The sequence below is a fragment of the Callionymus lyra genome, chromosome 7 (assembly GCF_982586985.1).
Source record: "Callionymus lyra chromosome 7, fCalLyr1.hap1.1, whole genome shotgun sequence".
Taxonomy (NCBI): domain Eukaryota; kingdom Metazoa; phylum Chordata; class Actinopteri; order Syngnathiformes; family Callionymidae; genus Callionymus; species Callionymus lyra.
The window spans coordinates 24,718,478-24,737,947 of NC_141824.1; the positions used below are offsets into that span (position 1 = coordinate 24,718,478).

At 38.5% G+C, this 19,470-nt stretch overlaps 1 protein-coding gene across 1 annotated transcript in view; it reads left to right on the plus strand.

Annotated features, from left to right (window-relative positions):
• Positions 1-19,470, plus strand: part of rsrc1 (arginine/serine-rich coiled-coil 1) — a 117,295-nt gene that overhangs the window by 72,979 nt on the left and 24,846 nt on the right. The window contains exon 7 of the mRNA XM_087796259.1: positions 14,918-14,989. Within this exon, the coding sequence (XP_087652385.1) occupies positions 14,918-14,989 (72 nt within the window). The remainder of the gene's footprint in view (positions 1-14,917; positions 14,990-19,470) is intronic.

Genomic DNA, 19,470 nt, shown 5'->3' on the forward strand with positions numbered 1-19,470 from the left:
GCCTAATTACTGACACATATTGTCAAGGAGGAGGAATCCCAACAAAACCAGGATAAAGATTAATTCCACACCTCATCCTCTTCGCTGTGAAACACACAGTAATAAATCCTGTAAATTGAAATAGAAGAAAAATCAAGCATGAAGATAGAAGCATGAGGGATCTGATGGATAAAGCTGTGGGAACTAAATGGTGAAAACTGAGCTTCCAAGGCTTCTTTTATGCCGGCAATCCCTTCTATCTTGCACGAGCTGTGGATTTGTCTTTATATTTGCTTGTTGTTTGCTTCTCTGTTTACCTCCTGCTTGCACTTGGTGACAAGTTCGAGATTAAATTGAAAGTCTCTGGGAAACACATAAGGTCACAGAAGTTTTTGGTTGTGATTGAAATGATCTATAAAGCAGATTGAAATGAGCAACAAAAAAAGATGACAAGGATGTCAATCTTTTATTGACTTCCACACATTTTTTGGTGATTCACAGCTTCTATTAGTTCATTAACAATCTTTTTCTCTAAATACTTGGAACCACTAGTGTATAATTTTGGACGGATGAAGCAAAACCACACCCACGGTTTTGACACAAGCCCAGCATCGCCATCCTGCCCAAATTATTTTTTAATAAAGTTTGAAACTCAACATGTGGCTCATCTTTTTTTAACAACTAATCCCATTTTAAAATCCTCCCAGCTTGCTCAAATAAATTGCTTCAGGATACGACTAAATGTGCTTCAATGGCCATTCCCAGACACTTGATTTAATATTCCCTCACCGCGTATTAGGATGTTGTTATTTTGGAAGATCCTCACGATTGCGGTTAATCAAAACTAATTCACTTCATACACAAACTGGGAATTACTCATTTATTTCGGCTGCATAGCTTATTAAGCTGTAATTATATCCATGTTTTTTTCTTGGTTTAATAGGAACTCCCCAGCAGTTTGCTTAAGCAGATTTTATTTGGGAGATTTTTCAAATATTGTTATGCCTTACAGTTTGCTTAACTATTTCAATTATTACATTTGGTATTTTGACCCCTTTTTACATCTGGGGAATCACTCCTACACCTTTGTTTTGCAACCAGCTTTAGCCAAATTATTGAGTCAGCAAAAAAACAGTTTTAAACGAATACATTTTTTTTTTAAATGTTGCTTACAAATGCTCACTAATGGGACATCAACCCACTTCCCATGAGCAAGTTTCTAAACTCATACTGACTATATGTAATGCAATTATTATTAACTTATTTTTCTGTTTTTCTTATTAAATATTTATTTAAAATATACTAATTCAAATCAGTAGTTTATTATTAGTTTAGTCTAAGATATTTGTTTTGCCTGTTTCAAATGTTGACGTCTTTCCGCTCCAATTAGCTCCAGTAAGTATGATGTTTTTAAATTATTACATTATAAAGTTCTCCTCGTCTGAAATATGGGCGAAAGCGAGGTTACGAGAGCGGAGCTCAGACTTCCAGGATTGAAAACGTTCAGTGACAAACATCCAAGCTTAACCAACCACAGCAGAGTGGATGTGGTTATAGTAAACAAGATTGTAGCTCCAGAAAACTGAAGCCTTTTCAGTGGGAGGGACTTATGTTTACTTTCTAATGTAAATATTTAAATGAAAAGAAGGTTTGGTACAAACAGACACATCCTCATGAGTACAATAGAGTCCAAGATGTATTTAAGAGACACTTAAATCAACACATTAGTTGCCTTTAATAATTAGTCTTAATAAAATGTGTAACTTCATTATTTAAAAAAAAGTGTAATAAGCTGTTAGCCCTTCGTTTCTGTAGTGCCTTGAATTAAGTAGCACTTGACTGACTTGTTGAGCTTTGTCTGTGTACAGCTAGCCAGGGTTCTTCAGGAGCATGAGTCAAAATGAGTTGACTTTGTGTTTAGGTCATCCATGTCTTTTAGACCGTCCAGGGAATGTACAACTGTGTTATAACTTGGGACAGACAATGGGAAAGGAGAAGGGGGTAGTGTTTATGCTACTGTATCTATAACATATGAGCTCAGCCATAGTGAGTTGGTCTGTTCCTCTGAAAAAGGCCCACAGCTCTAACTGTATTCTGGAAAGATGTTCCATCACGCTATACCACCTCGTTGCTTTTGGTGTTCCATTTATGCAGTTAAGTGCTGGACTGTTTCAAGGCCCTATTTGCACTGGGGACACTTTTTTTCACCATGCAGTTTGTGTGGTTTCTGCAGTTCCTCCTCCATTTTGGTGTCTGACATTATCATTGATGTTTCATCTTGGATAGGGGCTCTGGTAACCCTTGGCCTCCTTCTTTGCACTTAATTTCTCTAGTCCATGGATACTGGACTTGGGTGTAACGCCCAGTGAAAGGTGAGAGACTCACAATTTTTACCATGTGTCCTGAATGTCCAGAAAAGGTATCTGATGGCATGAAGGGAATGTCTTTTAATTGTCCACACCTTGTATCTACCATTGAGTTCATTTTTTTTAGGACTTTGGCTGTTGCTTCTTTCCTATTCGCATCTTTGTGGTTTCCATTTACCTGTGGTATGACAAGGTATTTGTAGCTCTTTGCCAAATCTACAATTATGCAGCTGTAATGCCCCCAGATGGACAACCTTACCTCCTTTTTTTGTCGCCAATTTAGCCATACTTACTCCAACGCAAACAGCATTCTGATGTCATATCGGGGATCGGTGAGTTGATGATCCATGTAGAAAAGTAATCTGTATCCCACCAGTCTTGTTGATTATTTTGCTGAGGGGGTTCAGGTCTATGAAGGAACTGTAGTTGTAGATATATGCCACATTTAATGGAGACTTGTGTATTTGGCTTTAAGTTTGCCTCAATGGTGGCTATCTATGAGTTTGCAATGAAGGTCCTAAGTCTTGTTGATATGTGTGTATATATATTTATTAATTTACTTATTTATTACTGACATTATCGTAAACATTTTTGTTAGTTCCAAGGTAGCAGATTGTCATTTAGTGGGCGGTAAAGGGTCTGCAGGCTCATGATTGAGACCCCTGATATAGTGTAATGACGCTGCATAAAAGTGAAAACAAATTCATTAAGAATTCATTTGCTTTTCCTCATGATGAAGCTTTTCACGGCCCTAATATAAAACTAGTATAGAGACTAAAATCTTCAGTCACGAGATGAAACGTAGTCCGTACAAAGCCAACCCCCCCCCCCCCTGTGACCTCATCATAGGTTGACAAGGTGATGCTTCATGTTGCTGCCCCATGGTCACAATCTTCCTGGAATAAATTTCATCCCGTTACATGACAGTTATGTCGTCGACTAAAAAAAAAATGGACACCTTACCAATTCAAAGATGAAATTTTTACCTCACCGGGCCGATCGGACCGGTGGCGAGGCTGTTCCCAGCGTGTCCCCGGCTCCGCTCGGTAAAATGAAATGGCTTGTCCATAATCTCTGTGCTGGCATGTTAATTTTGGAGTCAAAGGGGCAGCCCTCTTTTCATCACTGCAGAGTCTGTGGAATATTCAGCACGCTGCAGATGTTCATGAATAATGTCTCTGGCCAAACCCCTGGCTGAGGCGGCGGGAGGAGGGAAGCAGGGATAAAGGGGGGGTGGTGGTGAGGCTGGTGGTGTAGTGGGCCAGATGAATTACACGTAGGGGGGATCTGACAGGCGGCGTGGAGCTTTGTGATCATTCCAAAGTTCTAATAATCTCTCTCACCTTCTCCATCTCCCCAGTAATGAAAGAGAATAGGTGATTGCACCCCGGGCTATGTTCTCCACGTAATGACTCCTCCAAAGGCACTGAGCCGCCAAGGAAAAATGAACTTTGAATGAGGAGTGAATTGGCTCTGACAGAGTGATAGACCGTGACACAGATTCTGTAGCAAAACAGACGTAGCGCTAATTGATTATCAATATTTTAAGCAAAGTGATGAAAATAAGTATTAAGAGATGAGAAGGACGGGAGGAGGAGGGGGCGGGGGGGCGACCATCTAGGAGGGGCTGTCATTGGTGGGATCTGACTTGCTCTTTCTCGTCGAGCTCCTCTCTTCCTGCGGCCAGACCGACTATATCCCCGTCTCACCCCGGCTCTCCGCTCCCTCCATTTATTTTTTTTTCCCGGATTAATCTACTCAAGAACCTCATTAAACTAAATAGATTTCCCGAACTGTCCTGCAACTGTCACCACTTTGTCTACGTTGACTTGATTGAATAACAAAGTGATTCTGGTGTTTAACCGTCCGAGCAAACGTATGAAGAGACTGTGGGAGACGCACACAGTGACGGAGACACAAATGAAGGCATCTCACACTAGGAAAGTGATGCTAGGCAGACGCACAAATAAAACATGAAATAAAGACAGATGTGCAAAGCAGATGTCAAGACAAACGGGCGTACTCTCGCATTGTGGGACACCGACAGTCGCCGGATTCCTAGGAGAGAAATCTCCATCTTTCTGGAAGGATATTGCGCTCACACACATATCTGACTCATCATCCGTGAAGGCCGCGGCAAAGAGAGAGGGGGAACTGCCGAGACCACCAAGTTTGCGCGGCTTCCATTTGTTGCGGCGTGTGTTTGTTGAGCCCCCATTGATGGCGGTTCGGCGTCCTGGCTCTCCTGCTTTTCTTTTCTAAGTGGCCGCCCTTCTCGATCTCCTCGTGACATTATTGTGTCTAGCGGCTCAAGTTTACCTTTCATGTGCGGGGGGTTCCTAATAGACTGGGTTCGATCTCCCCCACCGACAGCAGCACTACACAATCACAAGACACGCACTGCCGTTACAAAGACATCCAACAGGCTTTAAGCAGGCTAATCTGAGCCTATTCTCCGCCATTCAACTGTGTGCATCAGAGCCCTCACCCTCAAATTATCGAGCGCTTATATACACCTACACATGGACCCACTGGCTTGTTTTCACTATAACACATAGAAAAACAACTTTCTCTAATTCATCATCTTTCCTCCTTCCGTTATTTCTTCAGATATTTTACATCATAAACTTCCATTATAACCAACCAGTGCTTGCTCACAGTCTTAAAAACGTCCACCTTGAAAAAAGCTTCACACGTCCAGGTCTCACCGACACCGTCTGAGAAAGCGACGCTTATTTAATTTTCGCCGTCGGATGACAAGACACACGGCGAAACATCAGAGTCGGGCAACAGCTGGCAGAGGGATCTCAGATTTTTTGTGGCATTTGAAGTGGTAAGATAAACACCAGTTGAAGGTGAACACATGACCTAATGTTCTCTCTGATGCAACATCCATTTGGCTTTAGCCGTTGTTCATGAATTAACTTAATGCCAACTGCATTTATTAAAATTACTTACTGTTGTTATAAAAAATGATGCGTAGGGGTGATTCTTGCATGTTGAAATTAGTATAAATAACTGGTGGTATCGCCAAAATGTAAAATCAAGATGACACAGTCATGCCAGATAAACTTTATTATGTTTTTGAATATTTTATTATGACTTTATTACTTTATTATGATCCTGAATCCTAAAATACCGTTATACCATTGTATATTTTGTTGTTACAAAACACATGCCGGTCGCACGTTCAAACAAACGTGGTGGTAACAAGTTGGGCCTCCAGTCCTGTAGAGGGCGCTTTTAAGTTTAGAACTTAAACATTTGATCCGCTGGTTTAATTTAAACATGGCTGTGTTTCACTATCTGAACTGTGAACAGCTTTTGTTGGTAGATGGACATGGAATACAACTTGGTTTGTAAGGTGTGCGTTATTGTTCACACAACATTGTGGCAAAATAAAAAGTAATCAATGAACCTTAGGTTCATTAGGAAAATGATACACGATGAATGTATATCGTGATACATTTGTAACGTAATGTAAGTGTAATTTGTTGACAAATAGAAAGTGACTTATTGTCATTTTAAATGCAACAAATGCATCGACACCAGTTACTGGTGCATTTATAGGCATAGTAAAATGTTTACTGAATAAAACTCAGCTAAACAAACAATTCGACAACAGAAGACATTTAAAGGTTGATCAGATTTAGGTCAGTCAAAACATTTTTTTTGAGAAAGGTTACGATGCACAGATTTCCTCAATCTAATGTTAACTTTATTAGAAAAAACAAGGTATCTTATGTTAATGTGAAATAGTTATGGCTTAAAGAAAGTTCTTCAATTCTAGATACCCTTCTTAGATCTTGTATAGTTATATATTTGGCTCAAGAATAACCGGGTTATTTAAAAGAGTAGAGTAACATTTTTATTGACAAAATTGGACAAAAACAGCATGTCTTTCCCTGCAAAAATTAGACAAAAATCTCATCATGAAATAACACAAAAATGTTCAGATCTTTAATCCACTGGACTAATGGATTAGAATATAAATTGTATGAATGTGACTAATGGAAACTATAATGATAATTGACACAAATGTGAGAGTAAAATAAAAAGTTACCTAAAAAAAATCACAAATTGGTGAATCATGCTTCAGTTTCTCAGATGCCTTGGAGTTCTTGGCATCATAACATATTGAGTTCACTACCATGCGTGATCTCCCTGCATATACCCTTGTTTGCAAACTGGTTTTACCAGTTGGATCGAGAATAGTTATTACAAAGACTATGATGAAAGCTTTGTCGGCTAAAATGCTAGCAGTGGATGACTAAGGGTTTGGGACCAGCGTTGTTAAGAAACATTAAAAAAAAGGACCAGAATGGGACGTGAGAAAAAAGAAAACAGTAGCATGTGGTGACATGACAAGGTCGAGGTTGAGGGTGAAAAGTCCTCCGGTGGCCCCAGGATGCTTAATATTTCACCGTGTGATCGCTGCATTATGGATTTGGTCTGATTGCCCTCTCAAGACCTCTGCACTAGTGAAGTTCTCGCCGTGTAACTTAAAGACGGACGTCTTCTCAGGCTCATCTATCATCATTCATCTCGTATATTACATGTTTTGTGTTTGGTTCCCTCCAAATATGGATCCCACAGGCCTGAACTGTGTTTGACCCTGATCGCAAGGTTACAAGGTCTTTGTTGTGAGCCTTTTCCTCTCAGGGTTGTGTGTGTTGTGCATTTGTGTGAGATGCTCTGACGGTGTTGACATGTGTGTGTGTTCCTCAGGTGTATTAGTGTGCATGTTCATGCAGCCTATGGCAGTGCACAGTCCTTGAAACCCCCCCTCTGATCTACTTGACCGCTGGAGGCCTCTGTTGCACCCCACTTTCTCTGGTGTTCTTCTGTCTTGCCCAGGGTCACGGTGAGCCTCCATCTCTGAGGACTCTCCAGTGGACTTGAGCCTCAGAGTCAGGGGGATTTACTGTCGGTATAAAGGGCAGGTTCAGGTATCAGACCTCAACCACCCACATGCACCGTACAGACCTCACTCATTGATTTGTACTAACTCAGTCTGATTGATATACAATCTCTCTTTGGTATGTTGACTCGGCACTTTTTGTTTTTGTTGTCGTCTCGTTTGTTCAGGCTGCTTAGAATGTAGAATATTATGTACAGCACACAAAACAAGTCCCTTAATGCACTGCAACAGTTGATGCCGTAATAACTAATATTTTCTAGAGTAAAGGTTTGGATACATTCTTAGTTAAAATTGGTTATTTTCAGAAAAAAATATGTTAATATTTGCTCTCACTGTGATTGACATTTCTAAATATTAGGCACCATGAGTGACATATTGTAGTATAAAACAAACAGTAATTCCATTAGAAGATCTCATACTAATGCACAACACAAATGGTTTTGGATGAAACGGATAAAAAAGTATAACGACATTTTTACTCGCATACTATTGAAAATGGGTAAAAGATTAAGACATGACACAGTCAATGATAAATATAATAAAATATATTAAAATAAACTCACATATGTGGTAAATATTTAGTTCAGTGGAATATAAATGTATAAAAAAGATGATAAATAATAATTTCTGCTGAAAAAAAAGGTCGTTTTTTTATCAGTTCATTGAACAGTCGTGAATGTAAGATGTTCGTAAAACATGAATTGTGTATCTTTTAAAATCTAGGCAGACACTATGTAGGAACAGACAAGACCAAACTAGACAAAACTATTAACAAAACCTCAACAATAAAAAACAGCATTAGTAACATTATGCATTAGTATATTTTTTGAGGAAAATTTATACTTAAATGATCATTAATTTTCTATATGTATTTGCCATTTTAATCACCAGTATGTTGTTGTCATTCAAACAGCACCTCCATCTGGGTATAATAATTGATTAGATCTTCTGATGATGATATTTTCCTTTTTACAAAAAAATATTGACAAGTATTTACTTTTAAAACATTACTTATTTTCTTTATTTATTTATCATATACTATAAGTATCTATATATAACTTAATTTTAGACTGTTATAGTTAAAAAGATTCAACTGTAATAAAGCGTAATAAACTATATTTTAACTTTACATAGTATTCCAGAGTTTTCTTTCCAAGAGTTAGAGTTCACAGCTGCATCTTCACAGACGCATCAGCAGCACCACTGCCTCACGGTCATGTGCTCTGTGTAATGCGCCACCTAGTGGCGGCTGCGGATCTTGTCTTGATTTATTGAAACGTTGCCCTTCAGACACTCGAGCGTTGCAACTATAATAAAGGTAGAACCTTTTCCCACAATATTTGAGTAGTTTTATTACAGAGGAATTAAATAAGTCATGTTTGCCTCAAGAAGCTAAATCCCCTTCTTAAGCTGCAAACTATGACGTATGTTTATGTTTTTTTATATACGTGTAATATTGGTCCCCATGAACATTTTAATTTCCTCGACACAACTCTAACTTTTGTTTTCTCTTTGTGCTTGGCTCTATTTTCTTGTCATCTTGGTGTGCCTTCATCTGTCCACCTGCATGTATGAGTTGCATTTATTTTTTCTTTCTCTTGTCTCTCTGACATTTAGTGTTGGTCAGAGAGCCCTGCCTGCCGAGCCTCACTGTAAAGTGCTCAACTTATTGAGGGGGACATTTTTCCAATGTCTCCTCGCTGCCTCCAATATTCTGTTTGTCGTTTGCTCTGAGGCTGATTTATCGCACCTCTTCTCCCGCTGACATTCAGATTCGCTTTGATTGGTGGTCGACTGGAATGACATGTCTGTTGTTTACACACACGTATGACCCTAAACTGTTCGAATTAGAATAGTATCTAGTCTAATTAAATTTGCTCAGGGGCCACATTTCATACAGTGACTGTTGTGAGTGACCATCAAGCAAAAATAAAGAAGTGAAAAAGTATAAAGTCAAGTAATGCAACCAAGCTCAATATGCTGATATTATTTTTTTAATCTGAAATTATGATTAATTTATATGTGTTAAATTAAATTTTACATTTGTATATTCACTTTAATAATTGTTAGTGACGCAGAAGTCCTAAAACAAAAACCTTGTAGTCATATTCAGTGACTAGTGAGGAATAATGTAAAATTCCGACATGATCTTTGACCTCATGAGGGCCACATAAATCCAATTAAAGGGCCGCATGCTCACTTTTCTCAGGTCTGCACTAGTCCTTGAAAAGTTTGTTTTTTTTAAATATTTAATAATTATTTTGTGCATAGACACTTCCTGATTCATATTTTGAGCCTGAATATAGTCGGATCAGGTGTCCAGCGATTCCTAAAATTGAGACTTGTATCCGCAGCAGAGATTGACTGCTGCTCTGACCTCTGTCTCCAGTATAGCGGTTTGCAAGTCTTCTATTGAGCGTATTGAGCGACGTGGGCAGACAGCTGCTCTTATGTTCCCTCTCACCTCGTGATCTTTATAATATGATCGCCTTTTTTATTTCTAAAAACTAACTGTACCGGGCCTCGGGCTCAAGCGAGCACACTGTTAAATAACGTCTCTCCTCCTTTTTTTTTTCTCCCCCGCCCTCCATTCGTCTTTTTCTTCTGCCTCCAATCGGTGCCTAATAACTCTATAACTCACCTCGGCCTTACATTTAATTGCTTATCAGTGTGTAAACGCATTAACCCTCGGTTGTATCTGTTGCGGGGCCGTCCCCAGGGCCCGACGAGCCTCCTCTCTCCGACTGCCGTGCCTCACATCCGATGAATAGTCCTTCTCTGTGCTGTAATAGGGAATCAGCATCGTCGCAGCAAGCATTGGCGGCGTGTAAGAGATAAATCAGATTGGGGGTCTTGCTTTGCCAGTTTATTGAATCTAAATTGTGTGCGCGCTTGGCCCCCGCCAGCCCTACACGGCCCATCCATCTCCCGGCTGATAATGGAGCGGGCCCGGTTCCACCTGGTGGGAGCATTATTACATTTCCCCTCTAACGAGACCCGGCTAATCCTGCCAAGAGAAGACAGGAGAGGAGAGAGAAGTGGGTAAAGAGAATAGGAGACAAGTGAAAAGAGAAAAGAAAGGAGACAGAGGAAAAAGAGATAGAAGGGGAGATTTTTTGAATATAAAAAAAAAATCAAAGATCCTGGCAGACTGCCGCTCCCTCCCACTCTCCCTCTCTTTCACGCTCGTCCTCTCTATCGCGGTGCATAAAACATCTTCTAGTGGCATCAGAGCTACATGGCCCCTGGGCCCCTGAGCTGCAATTACACTCATAATCACAATGTGATTTCTCTGACAACCCCCCTCACCCACCCCTCCTCCGTGCTGCCGTCCCTCCTCCTCCCTTCCTCCCCTGCAGCCAACCGAGTCCAAATGAAGTGAAGAAGTCCTTCTTCAACCGGCCATTTATTACTGGCCTCGGTGAAAGTCGGTCGTGAATGATTCTGTAATAAAGTCGATCCACTTGTTTAGCGAGAACCAGCGTGTGAACGTTTAGAGTCCAATGAGTGTGAGTTCATTCACGATTTAAGCCTGATGTCTTGAGTTGACAAAACATTTTATCTTTAAAGCAGCACTACGTGAGATTGAACCTATTTGTTTCAGCTCCCCCTAGTGGTTGAACTGTGGGATTTACCATGTATTTGTTCACAAAAAGAGATGGTGTTTTCCTGTTTTATCACCTTGGTAATTCCAGAAATGTAACTTATGGAAATTAATTAAAATACTGTCTCCAACCAGCAAAAGGCCTTCAAACTTTGCGATTATTATTTTTAGGCTTGTTTTCTTGTTATTTCATTCACAGGGTTTCATTTTCTAATCGATTCAATCTATTCTACATCTGTGAGTTAAACCGGAATTTTGTGGTAAAAAATATTATTTAACAAGTTATTGGCAAGAATCTGGGGATACAAAACATATCAGGATAGAGGACCAACGATACCATATATTGTGATTATATTGCGATACTGTAGGAACAAGCATATGTTTGAAGTATTGTCCGAGTACTTGACTCTGGTGTTGCAGAATTTACTGATGGCTCTTGTCAAAGTCGTAACTCATTTGTTTTGAAACCAAAATATGTCGAAACATTAACTTTAAAAAGCTGCTGCAGTCGACTGAATCCTCTTGTCCTCAGTCATGAGCAATTTTTTTTTGTTGTATCGAAACAGGTCTGTTAAATATTGATACAGCATCTTGAAAAAGAAGTAATGATTTGAAGTGTATTGATATTTACTTAACACTCCTTATCATAATACACTGTCTTCATTTTGAAAGACAAAGCTATAAAGCAGAGAGTGACATCTAGTGGTCTTTCAAAATGAAGACACTGTATCATGATACTTCATCAACTGTTTCATGAACCCTCATCTATCCATCACTACTGGTTTGCATGCAAACACTTGTTTAAATGAAGTTTTTAAAAATATACATTTTTACAAATGGATAACCCTTGACTTATTCCAAGCTTCTTTACATTGTTATAATTGTGAACAAATATTTTCTCCTGAGGCCACAACACTGTTACCTTCATTGCGCTTACATTTCAAGTTTGTTTACGGTGTGATGTTTCTATATTTCTATCTTTTGTTACCTTTTCCTTTTATTGATGTAATTAAAGCGCATCCCCGTCTCACTGCTCAGGCCGACTTTCATTGTTTTGAGGGGGCAGGAGCCCCATGAGGCGCTGCACTGATGAGCGATGGATAAACAGTTTGATTTGCTGCTATTGCCCCCAGGCACAGTGTACTGGAGAGATGAGCAAGAGGAGGAAGAGAAAGCATAAAAACAAGGAGGGGTAGGAGAGGGCAAAACACAAGGAGAGCACCGAGGATAAGAGAGAACGTTTTGGAGGGGGGATAAAGGGATCGAGTTGGAGGATAAACATGCGTACAAACAGCGGCGACAAATCACTGGCGTCGTTTTCTCCTTTTTTTTTTGTGGCTTCTTCTCTCACCTCGGCTTGTTACTCCAAGCTGTCAGTTCTTCCTTTTTATAACACGCATCGCTCTGTTTCCCTTTTTCTTCCCTCCTCCATCTTATGTTTTCCCTCCCGCTTCAGCACCACACCAATACCTGCCTCTTGATCGCCCCCAGCAAACTGAAGTGTGGAAAAACAGTTTCGCTTGGAAACGCTCTTCAAAAAAGAATCAAAAAATAAATACATATACAGATGTTTCACACAAATATCAATTGTTCAGGCAGACAAAACCCAGCAATGCATGATGTGTCTTCTTTCAAACAGACACAAATATCTTGATATTTCCCGGATACTGACGCACCAAATTATAGTTTTTTTGTTAAAGTTGGGGAAATATTTTGAGCGTGTAACATCACAATGGCATCTTTTTCTTTTTCTTTGTAAACATTTTACTTGAAAATACATTTGATGATATTTTTCTTTGTCTTATTTTCCATCAGCGGTTCAGCCTCCGTAACCATAAAGTTAAATTTCACCTTTTCTACTTTTGCTTTAGAGCCTCAAATACGCTCTGTTATGCTGCTTTAACGGTAAAAAAAAAAGAGCTAACCCACTTACAAGCTACAAAGAGGGAAATATTCATTGCGATAAAGACAGAAAGGCCCAAATCCGATCCCCTTATTCATTTAATCTAGCATCTTTAAACTCCTTCAAGATACTTTTTACACTGACTCAAACAACTAGCTCACCCTGCTTCAATGAGGGTCGATATTAAGATTTATTTCGTTTTTATTGGTGTACAAAAGTACTTTTTTATTTGTATTATTTTTTGTATGATAATCTACCTTCATTGAACTAATATATATATATATATATATAATATGTATTGGAAGGACGATACATACTGTAATACATATGTACATAATGTAAAACATTTTTATACTGTTGTTAACGGTATATTTGTAGTATTGCCAAAGTACTTGACAAAGTTCTTACTGCTTTCATTTGTTTGGACACCAAAATTTTCAAAAAATCAGCTTTTAAAGCTTCTGCAGTCGACGGTATCCTCTTGTCCTCAGTCATTGCCAGCATTTCATTGCTTCCTTAAGCTGCGTAAGTCACAATGACTGCTGCTGTCTAGTGGCCTGAAATTTAATTGCAACACAAAAATAATAAAAACAATATGTGCATGTTAATTGTGGAGAAAAAAGATTTTATAAAATATAAACCATAAAATAGCTATAATAAAAGATGAAATATAATTTAGCCAAATAGATATATACCATATTTTTAATTAATTTATTATTTCAATCAATACAGAAGTTTTAAATAAAAAATATTAAACTAAATTGTGATATTTAAGTGTATAAATATTCTTTCACACCTCTAATCATGTTTTGTCAACAATGCATAAGGAAAATACAGATTTGCTGTTGAGAATAAAAACTATTTTAGTAACTTAATCATTGGACGGTACAATTGTGTGTTTGTTACAGGTTGTATAACAAAATACCAATGCAGCAGTGATGTTTTGATGACCTCCCTGGCTTTAATGGACGTTCCATTCAATTATTAATTCATGAGTTGATAGTATATGGACAGTATATGACTGTATGTTGTTCTCATGCACATAAACAAGCGAAGCCATGCTCGCGGAGGGGAGGCGAAGGAAGGTTCACTCATCCATGTAGAGTCATTGTTAGCAAAGATGCGGAACCTCCAGACTTAACCAGCCGTAACAGCGGTGTGACGGCTTCTTTGTCTACGCCAATTACCCAACAAAAACAGCCGAGTAGTCGCGGAGAGACGAGCATCACCCGTGGCCTCCTGCATCTAAACACACAGCCATGTGGACGTGTTTTTTTTTATGTAACACAGTTAGCAGCAGTTTGTAGCCACAATAGCGCACACACACACACAATGGTGCTGAACGCAAACTGCATTTGGACACCCACAGCTGTGCCCTAACACAAACATTCTTTATGCACTCTCCAACATACACCCACTCTCATATTGTATCAACTTCCCCAAAACAGTTTGTTCTCCCCTTCCTCCTCGCCTGCGCACACTCTTTTTTTTTGTCTTCTCAAAGTTTAAACTCATTAAGCGTAATGATATTGGAGACTCAATTTTACATAGCTCACTCATCAAGCAGTGAAATAGCAATAAAGGCGAATGGCTCCACCGAGGCCCTAACGCTGCGAAATAAATGATGCGCCGCAACGGAAATGTAATTAATTTAGAGGCAGTATTGATAGTCCTGCCATACACGGCATTATATTTTTTAATGCGGCTTAACATCTTGATTATTCAAGGGGAATGGCGGAGGAAAAAGGGGAGCAGAGACAACGACGCTTCTGTTTAGAGATGCTTTAACGCCCTGATGAGTGTTTGCTCCTGCAGACTCACTTTAAGCTTTTCATTATAGCGAGACGGTAAACACCTCTTAGGAAGTCTTTAACATGAGCAGCGAGAAGAGGAAAAAAAAAGGTGTGCGGTAGGAGGGGGAGAACAGTCACACTTTTATTTGTCTCGCTATGTATTCACATCATTACAAGTGGATCACATGTGTAGATGAATTATAAAGACATCAAGTAACGTTTGATGGGGTTTGTTTTGAAAAAGACTGTCTTTAAAAGTACTTGTTAAAAACAATAGATAGATATGTTCCTATATTCTTGGTGAAGTTTAAAAGTTGTTTTCTAACTTCTGTGTTGTTTTTTTTTCTTCAGCGAAGACGGATGAAGTGCTGAAGGCCAAAGTTGCAAAGAGAGAAGAAGAGACCCGGAAGAAGTTGGAGGACGGTAAGCTTGACGTCTCAGTTCGGGATAGAGTTTAGTGATAAACTTCTTTACAATGCAGAAATACATATTTTTAAAATTGATCTTAACCTGTTGGTGTGAGTGGTTGTCAATAGGGATTGTATTATTTAGGTTTTATTCCAATGTAAAAAACAATGAATGCAAATTCTTTAAAGAAAATCTCAAATGAATTAACAAATACTGTACATTTGAACATATTTCTATTGTAGTAAACTTTTTCAGAGTAGTGTTTTGCAATTATCTTTTTGGGGTTAAACTTTGGTAATTGAATCAGACATTGTTGCGATCTGTCAGTATTATTTATGAGCTATATTTTGCAAATTCCTACAGACTCCCAGTTGTGTTCTGACAGTATAGTTTTGGGGGAACAAATTGTGTGATAGACTTTAAGTCTGATTCTGTCTGTATAATTATCAAGCAAATTTTGGCCAATAATTGAGGCAATCAATAACTAACTAATAATTGACAGACTTTGGGTTTGTCTTTAATTCTGTCAGTATAATTTTGGTGATAAATGTTGTCTATTTGGACTTCTACTATTATGTTGGTATAATATATAATAGAATATAGAACAACTGTGACCCTGGGTTTGATTCTGTCCATAGAATCTATAGAACATTAGTTTTCCAGTATAATGTTGGGGATAAATGTTGTACATTTTAGCAGACTGAGTAAATGTTCTTTCAGTTTAATTTAGGGCAAAATTGACAAAATTTTGACTGATTGATTGCTCTCTTGATAATATTTAGGGCAGACTTTTATCAATTATAATAAACTCTAAATTGTGTTCTGTTAGAATAATTTGTGGGCTAAATTGTGTGTAAGACTATATATATAAAGTGCTGATACAAGTTGAGATCTAATGTGCTGTGAATGACCATCATTTTACGCCATGTATGTCTGGGTTTTTAAGGGAAAAAAAGGATCAGAGAAAAGTTCTACCAAAACGAAAAGGAGGCACTTTAATATGCTTTGCTTTTCAGTCTGACTACTACCCTTTATTGTTTATTGTCATTGTTGCCATTATGGAAGTGAGTAATGACACCCATCCCCTAGTTGTCTGTCTATATCTTAGCCCTGCTTCTTTTTCCAGGATGTCCTCTTCCTTTCCCTCCCCAAGTAGAAAGTAAATGAATGAATACCTTGTTATATTCTTGTGTGTGTCTGTGGACAGGCTTAAGCATGTAGAGTGGAATATATTGTTTTGCAAAAGTGTTTTTTGTTGCCTTTCTCCTTCGTTTTTGTTCACGTAGAGTGGCCCGCTCGTCTGACCTTTAAAGTTGCTGACCTTTTTAGCCGAATGAAAGTCCAGCCATCAGAACTAATTAGCCTCAAACTCTGACTTTTGTCCGCCCTCCTGATGAATATATTTCCTTCTCTGCATTATTCCTCCAGTGTAATTGCGAGCGTTGTCCGGGATTCTCATTTTTCCTCCAAACACTTTTCGACAAAACAACCATTTATTTGTCTCTATGCCCTTTGTAATCCCTCCTTCTTTCCTCTCCGTGGAAGTTTTTCTCAAACAGTTTTTATTTCCTGATCATCGCTTCTAGTCAATTAGGGAAAGTTCACGCTGCAGGTTGCCTCTTGTAGAATCAGTTGAGAGTCCTTTAGCCCTTTTGCTCAAAGGCTCCTCTTGCTTGACTCCAGCCGTCCTGCTGGGTGAGGGGAAAAAAAAGGAATATGTTTGATTGTGGTCCTGAATAGTCCAGCATGCTGTGCAGGTACCAACCCCGAGGACGGTACACACGAATCTATGTCGCTCTCCTGACTTACAGAGACGACACCGCACGAGACTCACACACACACACACACCCCTCACACAGTGAGCTGGATCAAGTCAACCATCTCCAAGTTGCCCTTCCTTGCAGCGAGAGCCGATAGTAGGAGGCGGTCCACTGCTGCTACTAAACAGCGGATCACGAGGGGTCTTTTTTATTCCCTGCAGGCTCGGTTAGAGATCACCCTAACAAGAAAGTTTGCTCTTGAACCGCTAAGTTGAGTGAAATGAGAGAAGCTTTGAAAAAGGAATGAAGGAGAGAAGTGAACACCACCACCTACACTCTCCGTTCACAAATAGACCCACGGTTGTGATAGCAATAATCACAGGCTGCGATTCACGCGGACGCTCTTGATATGCACGCTATTATTGTAGCCATTTTCTGTGAGAGGTTTGTTTTGTTATCAGGGTTTACCGAGACGGAAAGATGCAGCAGGAGATCAATAACCGGCCCCGTGGTCATCAGTTAACAAAGTAGTCTCCACTTAAAAGAAATGTTTGCTCTGAGCTCGAGTTCAGCCAAATGAGGCTGCAAGAGGGATGTTAGGGTGCTGGGTTCGTTTGTTGCTTGCATTGTTTATGCTAATAAAGTTGAGCTACTATATACGTCTGTGTCGCCAGGGGTCTTATTGTTTGACCAGAATATAAAGTAAAACACATGGATCTATAAAACGTAGAGAGGCTCATCTGTGCCGTGTTTTTTATGGTAATTGGTTTGTTATTTATGTTAGAAATATCTCTAAATATGTGATGTTATAAGCAACATAATTCTGTGTCTAGCAAGTTGATTACTCTATACATTTCTACTGGATTTCCATTGAAAATATATATAACGTTTTATGGCTTTAACATCAATTAAGAAAGTAAAATGTTACAGTAGCACATTTCCACATGTGCTTTTGGGTTTCTGTGTAGAAGGAAATATTTGAATGGGAACTGGGGGAAAATGCTTTAAATAATGATTCCTGGATTTTCTTTGGATTTCTAGGATTTTTTTTCTCCCTAAAACAGACTATTCAGAAATATAATTTCATTATGAGAATTTGTGTTTTGTTGAACTCTACAAAATAGATATTGGGAATCAAACAAGCCTTTGAATTACTGAATTTAAACCCCTCAACTATTGAATCGTATTAGACTAACGCAGATTTTGCTGACTTGGTAACATTTAATCTTTTATAAATCATCATTTTCCATTTGCACCTTAGAAAAAACACAGCGTGATAAATTCTACCACAGTCTGAAGATGATATTCTGGCCCCGAATGCCACTCTGTCCTCATTACCTCAAACTAGCACCAGATTGGGAGATCATATATTTTAATGAGACATATAAAAGCTCTTTAACCCATATCATTAGGGCAATATATACCTACCGTTTGCTCTTTTGCCAGTTAAACGAAAAGTCTGTTTCCCTTATTAAACCGTGTGTAGGACAGGTCATGAGGTGGGTGTGTACCTGCCTGTGTGTGTGTGTTGGTGTTCAGGAATTATATGACCATTAAATATTCAGCTGCAAGCCGCCGCCCGATCGCCACCCTCCTCACTTCCTCGACCCAGCATCCATTAGCGCCTCATCACTGTTTAACTAGCTCTGTTGTCAATCACAGGCTTAGGCAGAGATTTGAGTTTTCAAGATATGAACCACCATAGCTTAAGAAAACTAGTACTGTAGGAATTTTTCATTGTTATTTAAATGTGTTTTAGGTCAAATATCTACAAAATGTTTGCCAAATATCTGAGGACATGAAATGTCCTTTTCTATTGATTTTCAAATATATTTGAATCAACAAGGTTTACTCAAGTACATGATTTTATTTAACATTTCAATTAAATTTTTAATAGCTTTGGGGAATTAACACACAATATGTAGGGGGGAAGATAAAGACTTGTGTCCTAATAATTTAGAAATAAATTGATTCAAAAAAATTAAGTAAATAAAAATAATAAATGGGTGCTAAAGTACAAAAATAAAATGTGTTACCATGTTACCTCTGGATGTTTATCAACATCTGCTTTACATTTCTATGACTCTATGACTAAAAGCAACATCAACATAAATGTACTAATATTAATCCTCTTTTGTCCCTTCTGTCGTTCCTTTTCTATCTCGCCGTTAACTAGCTTTACTAAATTTTACTTTTAAATACTTTTTAATATTCTGATACTGTTTGGTCAAGAACGCTTACATTCGATTTTATATTGTTTTTAATTTTTCCACTAATTACAGTATGAAGTAGTGATGTGTTGATGAGGCTTAATGAAACAGCTGATGAGGTGATGATCATGATACAGTGTCTTCATTTTAAAAGACCACTAGATGGTGCTATCAGCTTGAAGGTTTCATTGAATTAGTAGATCAGAGTCAAAGTTTATAAAGTTAAGAGTGACATCTACTGGCCTTTTAAAATGAAGCCACTGTATCATGATACCTCATCAGTTGTTTCATGAAGCCTCATCATCACATCACTAGGTTAAAGTCTGAATGTGGTATAATTACTGAAACATATTAAGTCAATAACAGAAAAACTTGAATAAATGAACTTTATAATACACGGCAATGGTTTAAATCGCCATTGCAAATGCTTTGCAAAAACAAAATGGTAAGACAAGTTTTAGGGTTGCTAGATAAATATCTATAGCTTCTAAAACATTGTAATGCTGCTAAGCTAACATCACTTTGT